Genomic DNA, 18798 nt, shown 5'->3' with positions numbered 1-18798 from the left:
AAGAAAATATATGAACTTGATCATGCATAAACTTAATCAGCAATCGTAGAGCGATGGCGGTTCTTTGGTTCTGAGACATAAGTGGTCCACTTCACGAATTGTGAAATTCAGTTGTCATGTATTATTTTGTACATTTTTGTGTATTTAACCCCACATCTAACTCAATACAATGAACAGACCAGAGAAAGTCTGACCTTCTTAATTCTAAACACGACAACATCGGTTTTTAGCTTAAAACGTCAAATAAGAGGAGCCCTGCTACATATATCATGAATATTATGAATATAATTTACACGGTCATGATTTGATAATGATATCATATGACTGTTGTAACGATGTTTCTCAAACTTTGAACAATGCTAGATAGTTTATGAGATAGATATACAGAATATTAAATAATATGATTAGGTACTTGCTACAAACAGAAAGGTTGATTTATATTTATATATATATATATATAATACAAACAGAAAGATTGATATATATATATATATATATATATATATGTATATAGGCTTCTTCTTCTTGTAATTAGTACAACTATTCAATTTCTAAAATATTAGTAACCCGCACATTTTCTATGATGTTCAAATATTGTGATATATATTGCCGCTACCTATATAACTCTATATAAAGTTGTCCCACTGTATTGGACATAATTGAAAAATCATAGTAAAAATTAAATTCCATGCGGTTAAATTATTCATTTTACTTGTATAATCACAGCTTTAGTATCCATTTTCATCATTTTGGAAGAAAAAAAAGTTTGTAGCAAGTCGCCTTAAAAAAAGTTTAAAAACAGGAACATCAATTAACCATGTGAAAAGTGTACCATTTGAGAGAAAGAAAAAGATATTGTACGTGACAGATAAATTTGTATAATGATTTTCTTCTTGTACAACCATGTACCGTATCGGTAGAACACGACTCTCCCTCCGGTTAAATATCTAAAGCAATGCATGGCGTAAATTTCAGCAGGGAAATCTATATTTTTCCGAATGGATGATAATCAGATTTGTTCAACCAACTTTGTTGTCGCCCCGAAGGAATAACAAGGTGGTAAACACAGCTGCTTGATTTCTTACTATGAATAATTACAGTCAAAATGTTGTCCCTTGTTGCACTCTTTTACGTATGATAAAATCAGTATGAAAAACGTACATGGTAGCTCGTAAAGATGACACGGACGATATTGAATAAACAGTATTCGTTAATGTTAATGTAACACAAAATCAGTAACTAAAGTGCAAATTATGAATATGATAGAGATACGTTAGAAGATATATCTTTTTAAAGAATGTTAGAATTGAAAATATTGTCAAAAAGTAAATTCATCCAAAACGATCTCAACTTACCACAACATGAAGAATATTAATAGTAATTGATTTCATTTATAGGAATAAAAAACGATACTATTTTATGACTGCTTTTAGAGCAACTTATTTCTGCTTTGCATCAGATCGAATTTGGGAGGGGGGGGGGGACTCTGTCATTTAGCAAGACAGGAAAACAAACAAGAAATAAAAGTATGTAAATCATTACAATCTGATCAAATATTTTGGATGTTGGCTTGAGTAGGGCACTCAATCTCTGCGCCACGTCAAACTCAAGACGTGTTAATTAGGTAGTATTTGTTCCTTCTCCAAGAGCCAGAGTCACGGGTCTTTCAAATATGACGTTATAAACGAAATTCCCTAGTCTCGGTAAGCATAGACACGACAAAGAAACATCACTATGACCCTGAGTGTCATATACACAGGTCAAAATTTGTGGCACTTCGCCTAAAGCTGATGACGTCTCTGTATCAGGGAACAATTCTCGAATGGGACGTGAATCAACATGCAAACAACAGCGTGTCCAAACGCGATATTTCATGTCAAGATGGCAGATTATTCATACTGAAAACCGCAGTTTCATATGCCAGTTTATGTCTTTGTAAAAAGAACAAAATTACTATTTCATTGAAATATACTTCAACCTTAGGGCTTTAAGAAGCTACCAGCATGCGTAAATACAAAGAGAAAACTATTACTTTGATCTTATAATTGTTACAAATATTTTTTTTATCTTTAAGAAAACGGAAAAAACATGAGGAAAAACATCGTCGATTGCCCCAGAGCGGTAGCCATGACACAAGTTTAGGAAAAAACAGCAAATATGGCAACGGAATGGACCCACGTATGGAGCACTCCGACCCTAGGTTACCAAAGGTGGGGACTAATGGTCTGTGGATGGGAGCGCCCTCTATTTACACTCCCGGGAAATCTCAAATGTACTACAACGACAATCAGAGGAAACAGCAACCCGCCATGCAGAGGGCTATATCAGACGACAGACTGTCACCACGTGAGTAATAGAAAGAAGGAAAATATTCAAAGATCTATAGCATCATCTTCGACGCAACTGTATCTCTCTAAAGCTACTTTATCACACAACAGTACTTTTCCAGGTTCATATTACACGGGTTCGGAAAAACGATATGAACTCGTAACACAGGTTCATAATTATGCAAATTAGGTAGGTCAATCATTCATGTGCCACATAAACAAAACATGCCATCCTTTGAAATTGTTAACATTGACGGTAAAAGACCTTGCTTTGTCACCAAGGTTGTTTCAGGAGGATTTTGAGTCTTTTATGAAGTGAAAATAATTTCAAGTTTCTTCAAACCGTGACGTAGCGACGATGTCACAATCAAATTGAAAGCAAAAGGAAAAAAAAAATAAATAAAAAAATTAAATTAAATTTAAAAAAATTTGTGACATTCTGCTTGTGAATTAGTAAATTAGAATTTGCGTTTAGTGATAGTTGTGTGATAAATATAATCTTACACTCGTGCTTATGGTATATGAAATTTATGAAATGAGTTACCGGATGTTAATATTTTCCTCACCAAGGTTAGGGAAACATTAAATCCTGTAACTCATTTCATAAATTTCCTATGCCATAAATACTCGTTTTAAGATGCTCTATATGTAGGCCATTAATTTCTTTTTCTGACATGACTTGGGTATTCCATAGATTGAATTTTAATATGATTTGTATCAATACCTGTAGCTCAAATGGTTCATGTATTAACTTGCAGCTGTGCAATATGGTATGCCTTATTTCTTTTGCAATACACATATTCATTTTCCTTTCGTTTCACACAGTTCTAATGTTTTTGACCTACCAGTGATATATACGTTTGTGACATAAGTTTGCCGCGGTAGATTATCCTTACAACTTGTTACGGTCATCAATCGGTCGCGCGCGCCTGGGGACTCATCACTCAATGTCCTATTAGTGCCCATAACCCGTGATAAGCAATGGCGTAACGTGTACCACTGGTATCGCCCATCGTGAGAAAAAAAATCTTTTTTGTTTGAGCTATGTCAGCATGCACTTCCTACCAGTAAACTATTAAATGAATAGAAATTATTGTAAGCAATACCGTTTCTAATATAACCGTACTTTGTATAGATGTACCGCTATTTAATTAGTCGTTGACAACTTACACAAACAGTTTATTTATAGAGATATAATTGGACTCTTCCTGGTTTAGAATGATTCAACAAATATCATATTGCGTTCCGTGGATTCTGTGGGTATTATCGATAATCAAACTACGATCCAGAGCCTCTATTTAGAAATTTTAATGATCGAAATCTATTTTGTTTTGACTCATTTTCTGAATATGTATATGTGATTACATATTATGTAATAAGCGCTAAACACCATGTCTTGTGGTGTACGCAAGGGTGTCGATACCTGCTCCTTGTTCTTAAACTTTAAACTCATCGTCTTGATTACATCCACACTTTGCTTAATCTTTAACAAACACAAGAATTCTTAACTGTTTTTTACCCATTTTAAATGTCATCTTATTTTACAAATAATATTTTCTCACGCCACATGTATTAGACAATTAACCACGCTAACAACACTTGTTCCATTCAGAAATAGACATTGATGAATAGTATTGATATTGCTTTCATTCAGCGGTATTTATTTATCAACACTTTTTTTTATTCTTGAAGGATCAATTTTCATGATTTATGAATCCATACAGAACCATGGAGTGTTAATGTTTCATGTTGCTTTCATAAATCGCGCCATGAAGGACAGATGTCACTCGTCGATGGATGTTTGACAGTGACAAATGCCTTTGAATTTTTTTTTCCATATATATTTATATAAATAAATGCCACATTTCACTGAGGATAATCTTATTCGTGAAATTAGACTGTAATACTTAAGTATTAATATGGGTTTACAATGTGAACCTCTTTCAAATAATACTTTCAAGTGGCTGCATAAAACACCCACTCCAGCGATTGAAAGGTTTTAAAAAGAAAAAGCAATTTTAGGGTTAGTTTGGTTAAGAAATGGAAATATATTGACATAGAAAGGCAAAATAGATAGTTTTGCTGCACAGATAGTTATTCTAATTTATGTAAAACGAAACAGGTTACAATCGACAACTGTACAGGCAGATCAATAAGGACCGAGAGATCCGAAGTGGCTCGCTACAAAGACAACCATATTACACCAGTTACAATTATTACTATCGTATGTACTGTAGCTGCATGAAAAGTGTATATTTAGACGTTGGTTTCAGTTGCTTTAGACACCTTGAAATATACTGCAATGAATGCTTTATATACATAACAATACTCACCCATGTCGGTTTTTCACCGCTGTGCGCCATCTTGAATTTGCTCTTTTTTCAACACAGTAAAAATTGATGTCAATGTCTCTTTATTTAATGTTTTTCTGATCGTAGATTTGGAAGAGAGTTATTTCTATTTTTATCCTTAAAGCTTAACACCATTCGTGTGTTTTTCAAATATTTGCATGATCACCTTTTAGTATGTTTTGAATTTTTACATCATATGATACTAAATTATAGTTAATTTATAGGTTTGTTGTGACATGTAAGAGTCATGCAATGCAATACAAAGTAATTAGAAAGTTTTCTTTTAAATACAAATTCTTTAATTCACGTCTTTTTATAGAGATTAGCAATATGTCAATACATGTAGTTCAATAAAAAAGTATTATGAGGAAAAAACTTTGCATGGTATGCAATTAGTAGTTAAGTAAATACAATATAATCACTGAATATGCTGGTTGTGCAATATTTAGTAAAATTCCCGTGTCTTGAGAGGTGATTTTGTTTTAGATTAGTATGAAATGTTGCGATTGGCACATGTAATGCGTTGTATATTTATAATGGTTAAGGTTGTATTAACCATATATGTATTGCATTAAAGTTCCCAGGTTCTATATAATGATACGATAAACTTGCATCCTTTGATTATGTTAGTTATTTTTAAACAAACAATTTTTCGCAGAATTTTAAAAATGATATCTTTCATGATATTTATAAATATCACACTCCAATTCTAGAAGAAGAAAACATCTCAGTCACAGTGTGCTTCAGTGTTATGGCTATAGGAAATGAGTGTTTTCCTTATATGACAGAGTACAAATATTGATCATATTCACTTATTTACAGCTTACTTGGTTTATCAAGGAAACAGTCAAATTTACCACAGTCAGCAGGCCCCCTCCTCCTATGAACAGTACGGACGTCTTCCTAACAGTAACAACTACCTTGAGCTTTATCCACCGTCCCCTTATGCCGGGTACCCGTCAGGTGGCTATGGAGGCGTTCGAGGTGTGTTTCTTGAATGTCTTTTATCTTCAGTAAAATAAAGATGTAATTACAAAATTCATTTTTTTTAATGATGTACTCGTATTTCTGCTTCAATTCAACATCTTTAATTTCTAGATTATAGTACATGTATATCACTTCGAGATATAATTGATCAATTCTGCATTATCTTCCCTGCTTCAAAATAAAGCACTTGGGAAACACATGCTTTGATACAAAAGGCTGTTTCCTGTTTTACATGAGCCGACGTGATATTAAAAGTTTCATGAGTCTGGTTAATTTTCCATCACTGATTGGATTACTATGTTTGACGTAAGTCATATAATTTGTTCTAAATTAATGTGTATCCAAAAGTAATGCAATTGTATTTTTGAAAAAGACTTTCTTCCGCTGAGGACATTTTGTAAGTCTATTGCAGTGTTATAATTTCATTTTAACACTCTTGTTTTCTTTTCTTCTCTCATCGTTTTCTTTACGTGTGGTTTGGTGTAACTGATGTTAACATTTTCCTAAAATTGAATACGAATACTTACCTTCACTTCATCATCAAAACAACCTGCCATTCTTATGTTGTAGAGGAACATAAAAAGTTTACTTTATTACTTACTATTTGGTGTAAAGCTGGTTAAATTTGGGTTGGTTTTTTGTGTGTGGATAATTTAATAACAGAGACTTATTTGTGAAATGCACGAAAACGCTAATTCCACATACTAGCTTTATACAATGAAAAAAGTTTCGTTAGAATAGACGTGGGTGATGCCTATAGCACAAAGCTAACATTTCTCCAACGTAATACACACGTGTCACTGTTTATGGATGTCGAAAAGAAGAAATATCCATTCAAAAGAAACTGAGACGAGATCATGGAAAGATTTCGGTCAACAGAGTGTTTACGGATGTTTAAACTTACATGAATTTGTACATGGAGTCCACCATTTCCGGACGAGCCTTAATATCAATAAAGAAATCTTTATATTTCTCTTATTAGGGATGATGAAAACAAGAATCGCGAATCTAGTAAACTGTCAACAAAAAATCTTCAACGTATAATTAATTGAAAATTAAATTATGTATTCATAATGATTAACATATGATGAGTGGTGCAGTGCGTCAAAATTAGCCTCACAGAGGCCTTTGTCTTTTGCATATGCGTAACTGTGCATGTGTTTTCGGTAATTAGGGAATCTAATGCTGTTAATTTCCTGATACGTGTAACACAAGTCGTTTAAATTGAAAAGGATATTTTACAGATTCTCGAACACTTTTAGTGGAATATCCGGACGACCAAGGAGCCATATATGATCCATACCGTGACGTATTTGAAGATAGAAAGCGCGGGAAGAAGGTTCAACGAACACACAGTGATTTAACAGGAACCAAACGCAGGAAACGTGAACGTAAGTACGATTCTCCGTACGATCTGGAAAACCGATCGTCCAACAGAGGTAAAAAGGAAACGAGTGACCGACACCAGAAAGGGTCTCTAGAAGGTCGCGTGCCTCGTACAGCGTCAGTAGAGATTCACGAAAGACAGTCACGTGATCATAAACAACGTGAGATGCGACAGAACATGAATGGTGTCAGAGACGATAAGGAAACCAAACCGGAAGTGAATGAACAAGAGTTATCTCAAACAGACAGCGCTAAATTGAGAGCAATGCAAGAGAAAAGTAAAGACTTTGTAGACAGCAAACCCGTATCAACTCAGTGGAATAATAAGGAGGAGCTGAGGCTTAACTTGCCGAAAGACAGTGATGATGAAGAAGTCGAAGTGAAGCGTTATGAGTATAGTGGACACATCAAACGAGAAAGAGCTCATTCTAGTGAGAAACAAGAGAACATTAGGAATAACCTAAAGGAAAGCACATTCGTCAGCGTCACAGTCAGGCCAGATGTGTATGAAAAGAACGGTCATGATAACCCAGTGTTCAGCGGGGAGGATCCCGTATCTTCGCGGGCGTCCACCAGGGGCAGGGCTGACAGTAACACTGACGGTAGGTATATCTATATTGGTTATGATGAATCACGGTTTACAATAAGGAATTGCTTTATTGGCATGTTACTATACTTGTACGTTTGCAGTAATTGGTAATTGTTTTATTGGCCTGTTGTCTTGTCTAGACAAAGATGACCAATAGGTCCTGGTACTGGCGATTTTATTGACTAAAGTGTGAAAACAGCTCTGTGTGATTTGCTTGCATGCCTATAATTTCTCTCAAATTATGCAAAGTACTATGTTATAATTCTAATGGTCATAACATTCTGAACAGAAAAAATAACTACATGAAGTACATTGTCGATTTAGAAAATCAACAAATTGTGCTATATATGGATCCTTTTTGAAGTTGTTTCGAAGTGATATGTCATGTTTGTCGATGTTAGAATGTCCTGGTTTTCGATATGAAGAATATATCACTGCCATGCTCCAGAATCTGCATGAATTAGCGAATAGAAAAGTTTAAGTAAAATGAAATATAAGTATATATCTTTGACATAGATTAAAAACTCGATGATGTATGGAAGAGAACAGACAAGATATTTTGTAAAAATTCAAATGAAGAGTTCTTTTGAGATCCTTTTGAGTTCTTATACACCAGTGATTTTAATCTTATGTCCTGTGATCTTTATACATGTAGTGTCATGCATAAAATGAAGGGGAAGATGTATCTTATATCGCAAGATTGAAAACCAGCGGAAGTTGTTAATATTCAAGTGTAGTGATGCATTTACTTAAGTGGACAGAAAGCTGTCGAATTAGAAATGATTGAAATGCTCAATTTTACTTATGGAGATGCATGCATTGTTCAAAACAATGAAGTAATTTAAAGTTAAGAATTGTGAAGAAAAACCCACCAACCAATCCGTCAACTACAAAATAACACGGCCAAGTGGTTTTACTGTAAAAGAAAGCTCTCCTCGTCCAAAGCGGGGAATAGTTTGCTCGATACCAGTAAAGTTTAAACGGTTCAAGATGAATCTAGCGTATACCAGGAGACCGTTAATATCTTTAGTACAGACGAAGGATAGAACATGTTAACGATACTTGCTACTAAAAAACTTTTTTCCAAGAAAAAAATGAAAATGAGAACTAAATTCATGTGTTTTTAAGTAGAACGAATACAATTTACCTTATAAGTAAAGAGAATACAATTTACCGTATGAATGTAATTTATTCTTTTGATTTCTCAGTCAAGTCCAAAACAGTTGTCTGGTTTGTTGTGGGGATTTATGTAATGTCATTGCAGTGCGCGCTCGCTCGCTCTCTCTCTCTCTCTCTCTCTCTCTCTCTCTCTCTCTCTCTCTCTCTCAATTCATGCATTCATTTGTTTTGTATCAAGCGTCCTCAAGATGCAATGAAATCAAATTAGGATAGAAGAAGGATTCTTATATTCAAATTACGTGGGCGACGGTCCTTAAGAAAACTCTTGTCTTTGATAAGTACTAGACCTGGGTTGCTCTTAGTATTTATGCAACAAGATGAACTTAAGTAGAAATTGGAGGGGTTTACAAATGCTAAAATAATTTCACAATGATGTTCAACATCATGTACCTAAGAGGTACGCTAGCATTTCATCTGTTATTTAAAGTATTTCCACCCTCCTGTGACGTCATCAGATTTCGCAAAGTCAATGATTTATTAAGATTTATGCATAACAGGAACTTAAATTTTGCTGGAGTCTTTTTCAATATTTATTGCAAAAAATCTTGTTAACTATAAAATATTTCAGATGTCTAAGTTATATATGAATGATCAATTATATGTTTGAAAATATTGAATCCAAGGGCAATAACTCTGTTTTCATAGAATCTTTGATCAGGTCCATAATGCGATAGATTTCCTTTATTTTTCACAAACATTTTGCAAATATTTTTTAAACAAACAGTCTCATGAAATAGCTATGAACACTATCATATCGTTTTAACCAGTTTTTGTAAAATTTTGATAATGCTGTTTAAAGAAAATTGCAATTTTCTGACGTTGATAACAGTATATGTGTGCTGATTGATAAATTTTATTAATACCGCAACATACTTATTTTATCATTTTTATTTGTTACTAAGATGTATTTTTTGAAGAATCAGCTATCAAATATAAGATTGAACCTATAATTCTAGAAGATCGGAATTACCTTAATTGGAGAAAAGGCTTTAACATAAACTACACACAACGACTAGTTATTATAAAGGGTATAAAAGAGGCAAGAGTAAATCCATTTTCTATGTTTTCTGATTTTTGTTTTCAATAGGCAAACAGGTGTCTGCTGCTTTTGACTTCCTGAATAATTATCTGTCAGACGACGAAGGAACAGACTATCTAGGAAGTCGACCACATTCTCCGGTACCATTATAACACAAGTAAGAAAACCCACCACCATTATAACACAAGTAAGAAAACCCACCACCATTATAACACAAGTAAGAAAACCCACCAACCATTAGTTTATCAGTTCTAAGATATAAAGCAAAATTTTCAAGTTTGCCAGGATTTCTGGAAAGAAACGTAAGTCGAAACTTGAACTTAAGTCTGAGATTTTGCTCAAATTTTGAATGCTCAAATAAATGAAAAACTCAAACTCAAGATTGAGATTTTTTTTAGAAACCCAAGCTTGAAGCACGGTTAAACGTGAAGGGACTTTCTTTGTCATATGTGTGGACCAGTCACGTATAATGAAGTATGGATGTTTGTCTATTGCAGAATCATGTGGAGGTGAAGAAATGGATGTGAAATCAGACACTGCAAACGTGAATTTCTACAAAAGAAGAAACGCAATAATACGTTGTACATTGTTCATGAGATATTATATGCCAGCCATGTGCCAAATGTGATTGCGGATTTCTCGTCTTTCACATTTATACCCACTCCTTCGATCGACACAAAACACATCATCTACAAAGTCACGCCATTTAGAAAATAAATTTCGTAATGGACCTTATTTTCAGTTTGCTAGTACCAACGAAACATAGATCATGTACTGTTATCAAAGTCACTGTGAGTCTATTTTCTAAACATAGAATATGTACTGTTATCAAAGTCACTGTGAGTTATTTTCTCGCTGCTTTCATTGTTTGATTGAATTTTTCTTATAGCAATGCTAATACTCAAAGGACAAGAAATCAAAATATGGACGTGTATGTTCTATATGATTTTTATGAATTGTGTGAAATTTGTTTGAGTTGTGTGGGTGTGTGAACCAGAATACGTATCTTGTACATGCGTTTCAGAGGTACTAACTGTTCATGTGTAGACAAGCATCTGGTAGTCAGAAGTGGACATTGGAATTTATTTCGTTGGATTCTCTGTTTTCTATATCTAATTTTGATACATAATACATGTATTTTCATACAAGACTTATCATATTCATTTTGAATGTCTCTTTTTGTTTTTTAAAAATTGTGTTAAGATGGCTTTCACAAGTCTATACAGGTTGATTATAACAACAAATATTCAAGACAATTTTAAAACTAATGGTTTTAGTCTTTGCATTATTTCTTACTTCAAGAATGTTCACGACTGAGCTTATTTCCCGTCGTACGTTTTTAAAACTTGAATGTTTAGATAATATTTCCTACTGTATTTCATGTAATTTTCGAAGATACAATTTGATAACTCACAAAATTGTTGTTATATTGAAGGAAATATATGGATTTGGTGAGGTTTGAATTTAACTTCATATTCCATGAGGAAGACTTTCCATCTTTACCAAGAAGCCACTATTTCATATAATTACTGTGGATAAAGAAAATATCTATAATCAGTTATCAGACTACGAGATTTTATTATTTAAACAAGGAATGCGTGGATGGGAGTTATCGAACATTCCCAGGGAATATATTTGTATGCTTACTATACATGTATATGAAATATGAAAAATATCATTATCTAAAGAATCACATATATTTCTTATGTAAGTTCATCATGTATCCAATATTAAGAGCAGTACGCCATATATGTATTTATTTTCTAATAAAGTAATTAGAATGCATATTTTGTGTATCTACCTTTGCGTGAAGATGGAGTGCATTACATACCGACTTACAGATCATGCTGCCTGTAATATTGACTTGGCGCACCCACTCCCGATATCGCAAAATTCTTCCTTCGCGTGCACTACGTCTTAAACAGGTATGGCATACTAGTGTGCAAGATAGATATATACATGTAGTGCACGCGATCCAAGCATTTCGTGATATTGAAAGCGGGTGCGATATTATCGAGTACTTTGCTTGACTAAGCGGGAAGAAAGATAGTTGAAGAGCAGTCGGCAGTGTCCATGGAGGATGAAAAAAAAAGAAAATAAATAAATCAAACAAACATTCATAGACAAGCAAGGATTGAAGTTTATATATATGTAGTTGTAAAGCAGTCGACACAAAGTGTCTATGGGGAAAGGAAGACGACAAAGGATGAATTTGCAGTTTACTGAATACTTTATACAGCTGTGATGCTGACCAAGACGTACGCTCTCCGACTGGGAGCAATGTAGCGTGAAATGTCGGATTGGAGTACTAAGCTGTTGTTACATAATCGGCAACAATTTGATCCAATGATTCGACAAGACACGCGTCGCCTTAAAACTCACCTTCTCATGTAAAAGGTTTGTCTCACAAATACTTGACATATTACGTTTCATTACAGACGGTCGCTAACATCACGCCGGGTACTCGGGTACTAAGAACCGGGTCAAAGATTTAAAGCGCCGTTTGGGGATACGTACGTACTATTCCCTCTCACAGATACACTGTAGTATGCGATGTTCACAATAGGAATCAATTGAACAATCATCTTAGCAATAATCGTGCTTTGTGCTAAACAAATTCTGAATGTTGTAGTTGGATATCAAATATGCACTGCCGTTTTATTATCCGACGTTTCTGAGAAATCAACGAGTTTTTAACTTTATTGGCCTATATCTGCTGAAGAAGAGCGAAATCCGATTGTATTTTTATCCACGAACCTTCACCAATCTATGATAGATAATACATTAAAATATCAACATTTAACTTGAGGTTTATAGCTCATAATTTACATTTTTATAATAACGGGTGAAGGAAATTGGGCACAAAAGACCGCAACCGTGGGTTATGCTGCACTAGAACGCGGGTTTCCTTATGTTCACTGATGCATGTACTAATAATACGGGTATACATGTATGTCCACTGTGAAAGAGCCGTTTTATGTAAATGATTGAAATGATACATTTTTATCTTAAGAGTCTACGATAATAAAATAATAAGCTATATGCACACCTCAATTCATTTTTTTCAATTATACCCCCTCGATATTTGTTAGCAATATATTTTACTGAATAGTAACATACAATGCACTTAAATTCCTTCAAGCAACAGAGAAATGAATTGAACAGTCATCTTCGCTATAATCGTGCTTTGCTCTAACCAAATTTTGAATCAGTAAGTGGATATAAAAAGTACACGGCAATTATGTTATCGGACGTTCGTGAGAAATTAACGGGTTTTTAACTTTACTCGACTATATCTATAGAAGGAGAGCGAGATCCGATTTTATTTTTGTAAATGCACTTCCATCAATCTATAGTATATTATGCATATAGATATTAGCCTTCAAATAGCTTAATTAATACTTTCATAACAACGGATGAAGGAAATGAATGGTGAAGATAACGAACAGTGATCAATCCCATAACTCCCTTAAGCAATGCAAAATAGAGAGTTGGGCAAACACGAACCCCTGGATATACCAGAGGTGGGATCAGGTGCCTAAGAGGAGTAAGCATGTCCTGTCGACCGGTAACACCCGTCGTGAGCCCCATATCTTGACCAAGCAAACGAAGTTACCTGTAGTCAACATAAGGGTACCAAGAACAGTCTAACATCGGTATGAAACACGTCAGACAGCATTTGACCCAATGATAGGTTGTATTGACGTACTAGATCGTTATAACGACCATAGAATTTGCGAAATGCTGACTTTAAACGAGACTGTTGAAACCCCTGCACCATCAACTTGTTTGTCAGTGGCCTGCCTCGATTTAAAAATTGACCATTCGTAGAACACGCTCTTGTGTATCGAATCAGTTGAAAGATATAAATACCACATTTAGGTGATAATGAAATCAACCGAAAACTGTAAAAGAATAAAACAAAAGTTCCCTTCTCTGTTTGACAGAACATCAGTACACACATACCGATAACATATTCGATGGTGTCCAGCATAAGTTCATATTTACATGTTATGTTGAATATTAATGGGCACGAAACCTCTCATGGAACTACTCAGAGTTTACATATTCACCCTTGAAATTTTCAATGTAATTTGTCAAGGGTTTGTGAGATATATTTTGGTATATACGTTGTACTTAGTTTATATTGGAGTTAAGTGTTGGTTTCAACAGTGCAGTTGGCGGGTAAATACGAGTTGGCTCTAAAGCACTTTAAAACACTAAAAAGAAAATCTAATCATTTGTTGAAGAATACAAAATCATAATTATCTATTCCAAATCATCTTTTCTTTTTATAACATAGAACACCTGGTACAGTCAACAGAAAATGTGACAAAGGATGATCCAAAAGTTCGTGCACTTTGCTTTTGTCTGTTTCAGCAAAAACAAAAAACCACACCAAAACATGCAGACATTTTATATACGTTTTCTGTCTGTGATTTTACAATGTACTATTATAGGTATTGTTACCAATGGCAACACTGCAACACTGACAGACAACCCGGGAGCCACCACAGCGTTATGCAACACCATTCGTGTGAATCCAAGGCATCACAGACAGACTGTTTATCTATGTATTAACCATAGGCGTAGCTTGGGTTCGAATATTACCGAGGAAGGGGGTCTGGGGGGCGCAGCCCGCCAGAAGCTGTCGACATTTTAACAACGTAAAAGGTTGGGTTTTTTTACCGAGGCAGCTGCCTCGGTTGCCTCAATGGAAGCTACGCCACTGTTAACCATGGTCGTTATAATGTATCAAGTATTGTTGAACTCGGTTTCAATTTCCTTCGGATGCGTACGATCAGACATCTTATCTAATGTTTCACAGAAAACGTTTAGTCTTGTATTCCAGCATATTTCAAGTTCAAGTCTACACCTTGTATTTCCTACAAATATACTTCTACTATTGCGTTCTAACTTTTTAATTACAAAAAAACTTTGCAGTGCCTAGATACAGACAATCTTGAATTTAATCAACCTACGCGTTCTTGTTCTTTGTCTTCTTTCAACTATAATCCAGCTGAACATGTCATTACTGTTGATGTTGATAAAGTTGAAAATGAGGACCTGATATCATTTATTTCAAAAGGCCCTAAATTCAGAGAACTTCGGTATTTCAATTAGCGACAGAACATCATTTCTATTACGAATTCTGTCTAAGAGTATGCCAGACGATGGGCTAAATATAAAAAAGAACATGATATAGGAGTTATGAGATTGATCACTGTTCGTTATGTTTACCTTTCATGATACTTAAACTGGATGCCTAAACTTCACAAAAACCCTTACAGACAAAGATACATAGCTGGATCGAGTAAATCTTCTATCAAGCCCCTATCTTTGCTCCTTACGAAATAATTAACAGCGGTGAAGGAGAAAATTCAAACGTACTGCGCCACAACATAGGCCAGAAGTGGTGTAAATATGGATCCTAAAATCTTCTAAAGAACTTTTAGTAAATTTGAAATAGCAAAACTTTTCTCAAATCAACATCAAAACGTATGACTTTTCAACACATTACACGACCATTCCTTGCTATAAATTAAAGACTAGACTTTTTGGCATCATAGGCATTTGCTTCTTCAACAAAAATGGAAAGGGGAAATATTCATTTCCAGTAACCAATCATACAAAAATTACTTTGTCAAACAACACACGCACAAGTACTCTGAAGTTGGAATAAAAAATATACTGGAGTTACTCAGTGACAATATCTTCGTAGTCTTTTGTGATAAGATCTTCCAACAGTCTGTTGGAATTCCCATAGACACGAATTGTGCTCCTTTGTTAGCTGACCTCTTTTGTTTATTCCTATGAAGCAGAATTTATTCAAAAGCTTCTATATGAGAAGAAAACATCTCTTCCTGTGGTCTTCAATTCGACATTTAGATATATCGACAACGTTATAGATATTTTAAAACAATAATCATTTTCATTCATATGATAATTCGCTATATCCCCGTGAATTCGAAATCAAAGACATCACAGAGTCCTCCACATCTGCTTAGTACTTAGATATTTTATTGAAAATAATACCAATGACAAACTAACACGTAATGACAAACGAGATGATTTCAGCTTCTCCATCGTCAACTTCCCATATTTAAATAGCAATATTTCATAATCACCAGAATCTGGTGTTTTTATCTCTCAGCTGATTTGATACGCAAGAGCTTGTTCTGTATATGCTCAGTTTTTAAACTGAGGCAGACTACTGTTAAACAAGTTGATGTAAAACTTGTACGGTACCAATTTTGATGCACCAGATGCGCATTTCGACAAATAATGTCTCTTCAGTGATGCTCAACCGAAATGTTTGAAATCCGAAATAACAATGACGTTTTAGAGCTATCATAGGGAAAAACAGTGTGCCAAAAAAGTGGAGTCAAATTTGTCTAAGGATAAGAGCTATGCGTGAGGGAGATAATCCTTAATTTTGAAATGAATTTCTAAATTTTATAACACCAATTAAATATTGATGTAAAATTGATGCTACATGTGGTTTAACAGTGTCGTTTAAAGTTAGCCTTTCGCAAATTCTATGGTCGTTATAACGATCTAGTTTGCCATTACAACCTATCATTGAATCAAATGTTGTCTGACGTGTTTCAAACCGATTGTTAGGCCGTTCTTGGCACACTGATTCTGAGTACGGATAACTCCGTTTACCTGATCAAGATATAGGGCTCACGGTGGGTATGACCGGTCGACAAGGGTGCTTACTCCTCCTACGTTTCTGATCCCATCTCTGGTATATCCAGGGATCCGTGTTTGTCCAACTTTTTTTTTATTTCTCATAGGATCTATGAGATTGATCACTGTTCGCTACCTTTCATCTTTCATGTTACATATACGGTGATAATCCGTTGACTGATTTTTTGTACCCACCGCAAAACCAGTTCAGTCGCAACACACTGATTTCCTTCCCGTCAACACCCAATCAATGTTTTATTTTCTCGCAATAAAAGATAAAGCATTGAAAAGTGAAAATAACGAACAGTGAAAGGATAGAGATACAACAAATACAAAATAAAACCCAGAGAACTATTAGTTTATCACTCACTGGAGGATAAGGGTTAACCCTAAGTCAGTATTTCCTTAGCTTACCACAGAGCATGATCAATGTTTGTTTTAAAATGTACTTGTACACCAATGTGAAATCGGGGGAAGTAACCCGGTTTCTATTAACACCAGAGCCAATTTGATTAAACGCTCCGGTAATATTATGTCGCTAGTATGTGTAACGACATCATATTACCAGCGCGTATTTAATCAGACTGCAGCAAGACGTGCTAGCCCAGTTGTAATTGGAGAGATAAAGGATTTGGAAAGTGTTTATTTTGTTGTCTATTTTGGATTATGTGACACATTCGGTTTTTTTCTTTGAATAGTTAACTAGCATATCGCATTCAACTGGTATTGTTTAACATTGGAGGCCTCCTACACGCATAATTATTGGTTTCCATGGAAACGTTTTACGTTAAGATGATGATATGTAAAACTTATACGGTACCAATTTTGATGCACCAGATGCGCTTTTCGACAAATAATGTCTCTTCAGTGATGCTCAAGGGACACCAGAGTGCCAAATAAATGGAGCCAAATTCGTCCAAGGATCAGAACTATGCATGAGGGAGATAATCCTCAATTTTGAAATGAATTTCAAAATTTTATCCCAGCAATTAAATATACATCCGTATTTTCAAGCTAGCAACGAAGTACTTAGCTACTGGGCTGTAGAGAACCTCGGGGACTAACAGTCCAATATCATGCATTTGTAAATCTCCAAAAACTTTCGTAATAATCAAAGATAGCTGCTGATAAATATAAACACATTCTGATAAATAATAGAGAACTTTCAGGCAAAATATGAAAGTTTGGATCATCTCTCTTAGATAAAATATATATATATATATACATGTATAACTGATAGCTAAACATCAATATGGTATCTGACACTTATGTACATGTAGTTGAAAAAAACATAAAATTGGTTGCTTCTTCTCAGAATGAAGTAAGTTCGACAACTCTTCCACTTGCATATTGACCTAAATATTGTCAACGAGAGGAAACGCTTTATCCTTAATCTTCACAAAGTAGTACTTCATATCTCATTGAAATTAGGTAAAACCAAATCAAAGATGCTTAAGTTAACAAATTATAAATAAAAAGAGAGGAAATACCACAAATGAATTTTATTTACGATAAAACAATTAAAACAGGACGACAAAATACAGAGGACAGGGTTGTATAAAAAGAGTGATATTCAATGGCATCTATAAATCAAATAATGAATTTCTGAGTGGTATTTTCAGTACAGATTGTAGATTGATTGATTGAACAAATTGATAATACGGTCAAGTGAACAACTTGAAGTTCTGTGAAGAATTATGTCGTATTTCTCTGAAGAGCATGCTCATTTTCTTTCTTCACGTCAATTATTCTTTTCATTCCGTATTTCACTCTAAAGCATTGTACCTGTATTCGTATAGTTTAGCGTCTGTGTGCTTAAGCAAGACTAATTGATTCATGGTTGTACGCATTCATATTCATGATCACAATAGAGACTCTCATTCCTGATTAATCAGACCCGATTATGCTAATTTAAGATGCGATGAAAAAAGTACACTTACATAATTTGATATTCAAGTTTAATCTAATAGATATTTATGTACATGTCTATGAATGAAAATATATTCAAAATGAGGCAGAGAGCTATAATTAGGGAGATAAGTTATAATCATTTAAGATAGTAGTTCATTCTTTATCAACCTATTATACGCTTCTACTCTGTGATAGTGCCAACAGGGATTATCATGGAGGTATCCTCCATGAATATATTTGGACAGAAATGTGACGGATGTCACGCTTTATGGGATTGGGTACTTTTACGTTAGCAGTTTGTCACAGCATGTTGTTTAATCAATATTGGATGTCATT

At 34.5% G+C, this 18798-nt stretch overlaps 1 protein-coding gene across 10 annotated transcripts in view; it reads left to right on the top strand.

The window, feature by feature from the left end:
- Window positions 1–11645, top strand: part of LOC125668794 (uncharacterized) — a 29840-nt gene extending 18195 nt beyond the window's left edge. For 3 of the 10 annotated variants that reach the window (XM_048903204.2, XM_048903205.2, XM_048903206.2), the window contains exons 3-9: window positions 2075–2346; window positions 4450–4551; window positions 5501–5662; window positions 6039–6062; window positions 6910–7653; window positions 9907–10015; window positions 10356–11645. In XM_048903204.2, coding sequence (XP_048759161.2) covers window positions 2075–2346; window positions 4450–4551; window positions 5501–5662; window positions 6039–6062; window positions 6910–7653; window positions 9907–10010 — 1408 coding nt within the window. In that variant the 3' untranslated portion in view covers window positions 10011–10015; window positions 10356–11645. Of the gene's footprint in view, window positions 1–2074; window positions 2347–4449; window positions 4552–5500; window positions 5663–6038; window positions 6063–6909; window positions 7654–9906; window positions 10076–10355 lie in introns of all 10 variants that reach the window. The other 7 variants (XM_056163601.1, XM_056163603.1, XM_056163602.1 and 4 more) reach the window with 4 other exon arrangements.
- Window positions 11646–18798: the final 7153 nt, after the last annotated feature.

The sequence above is a fragment of the Ostrea edulis genome, chromosome 4, assembly GCF_947568905.1.
Source record: "Ostrea edulis chromosome 4, xbOstEdul1.1, whole genome shotgun sequence".
In the NCBI taxonomy this organism is placed as follows: domain Eukaryota; kingdom Metazoa; phylum Mollusca; class Bivalvia; order Ostreida; family Ostreidae; genus Ostrea; species Ostrea edulis.
Note: the sequence above shows the minus strand (reverse complement) of the source record. Positions and strands in the feature narration are given on the sequence as shown.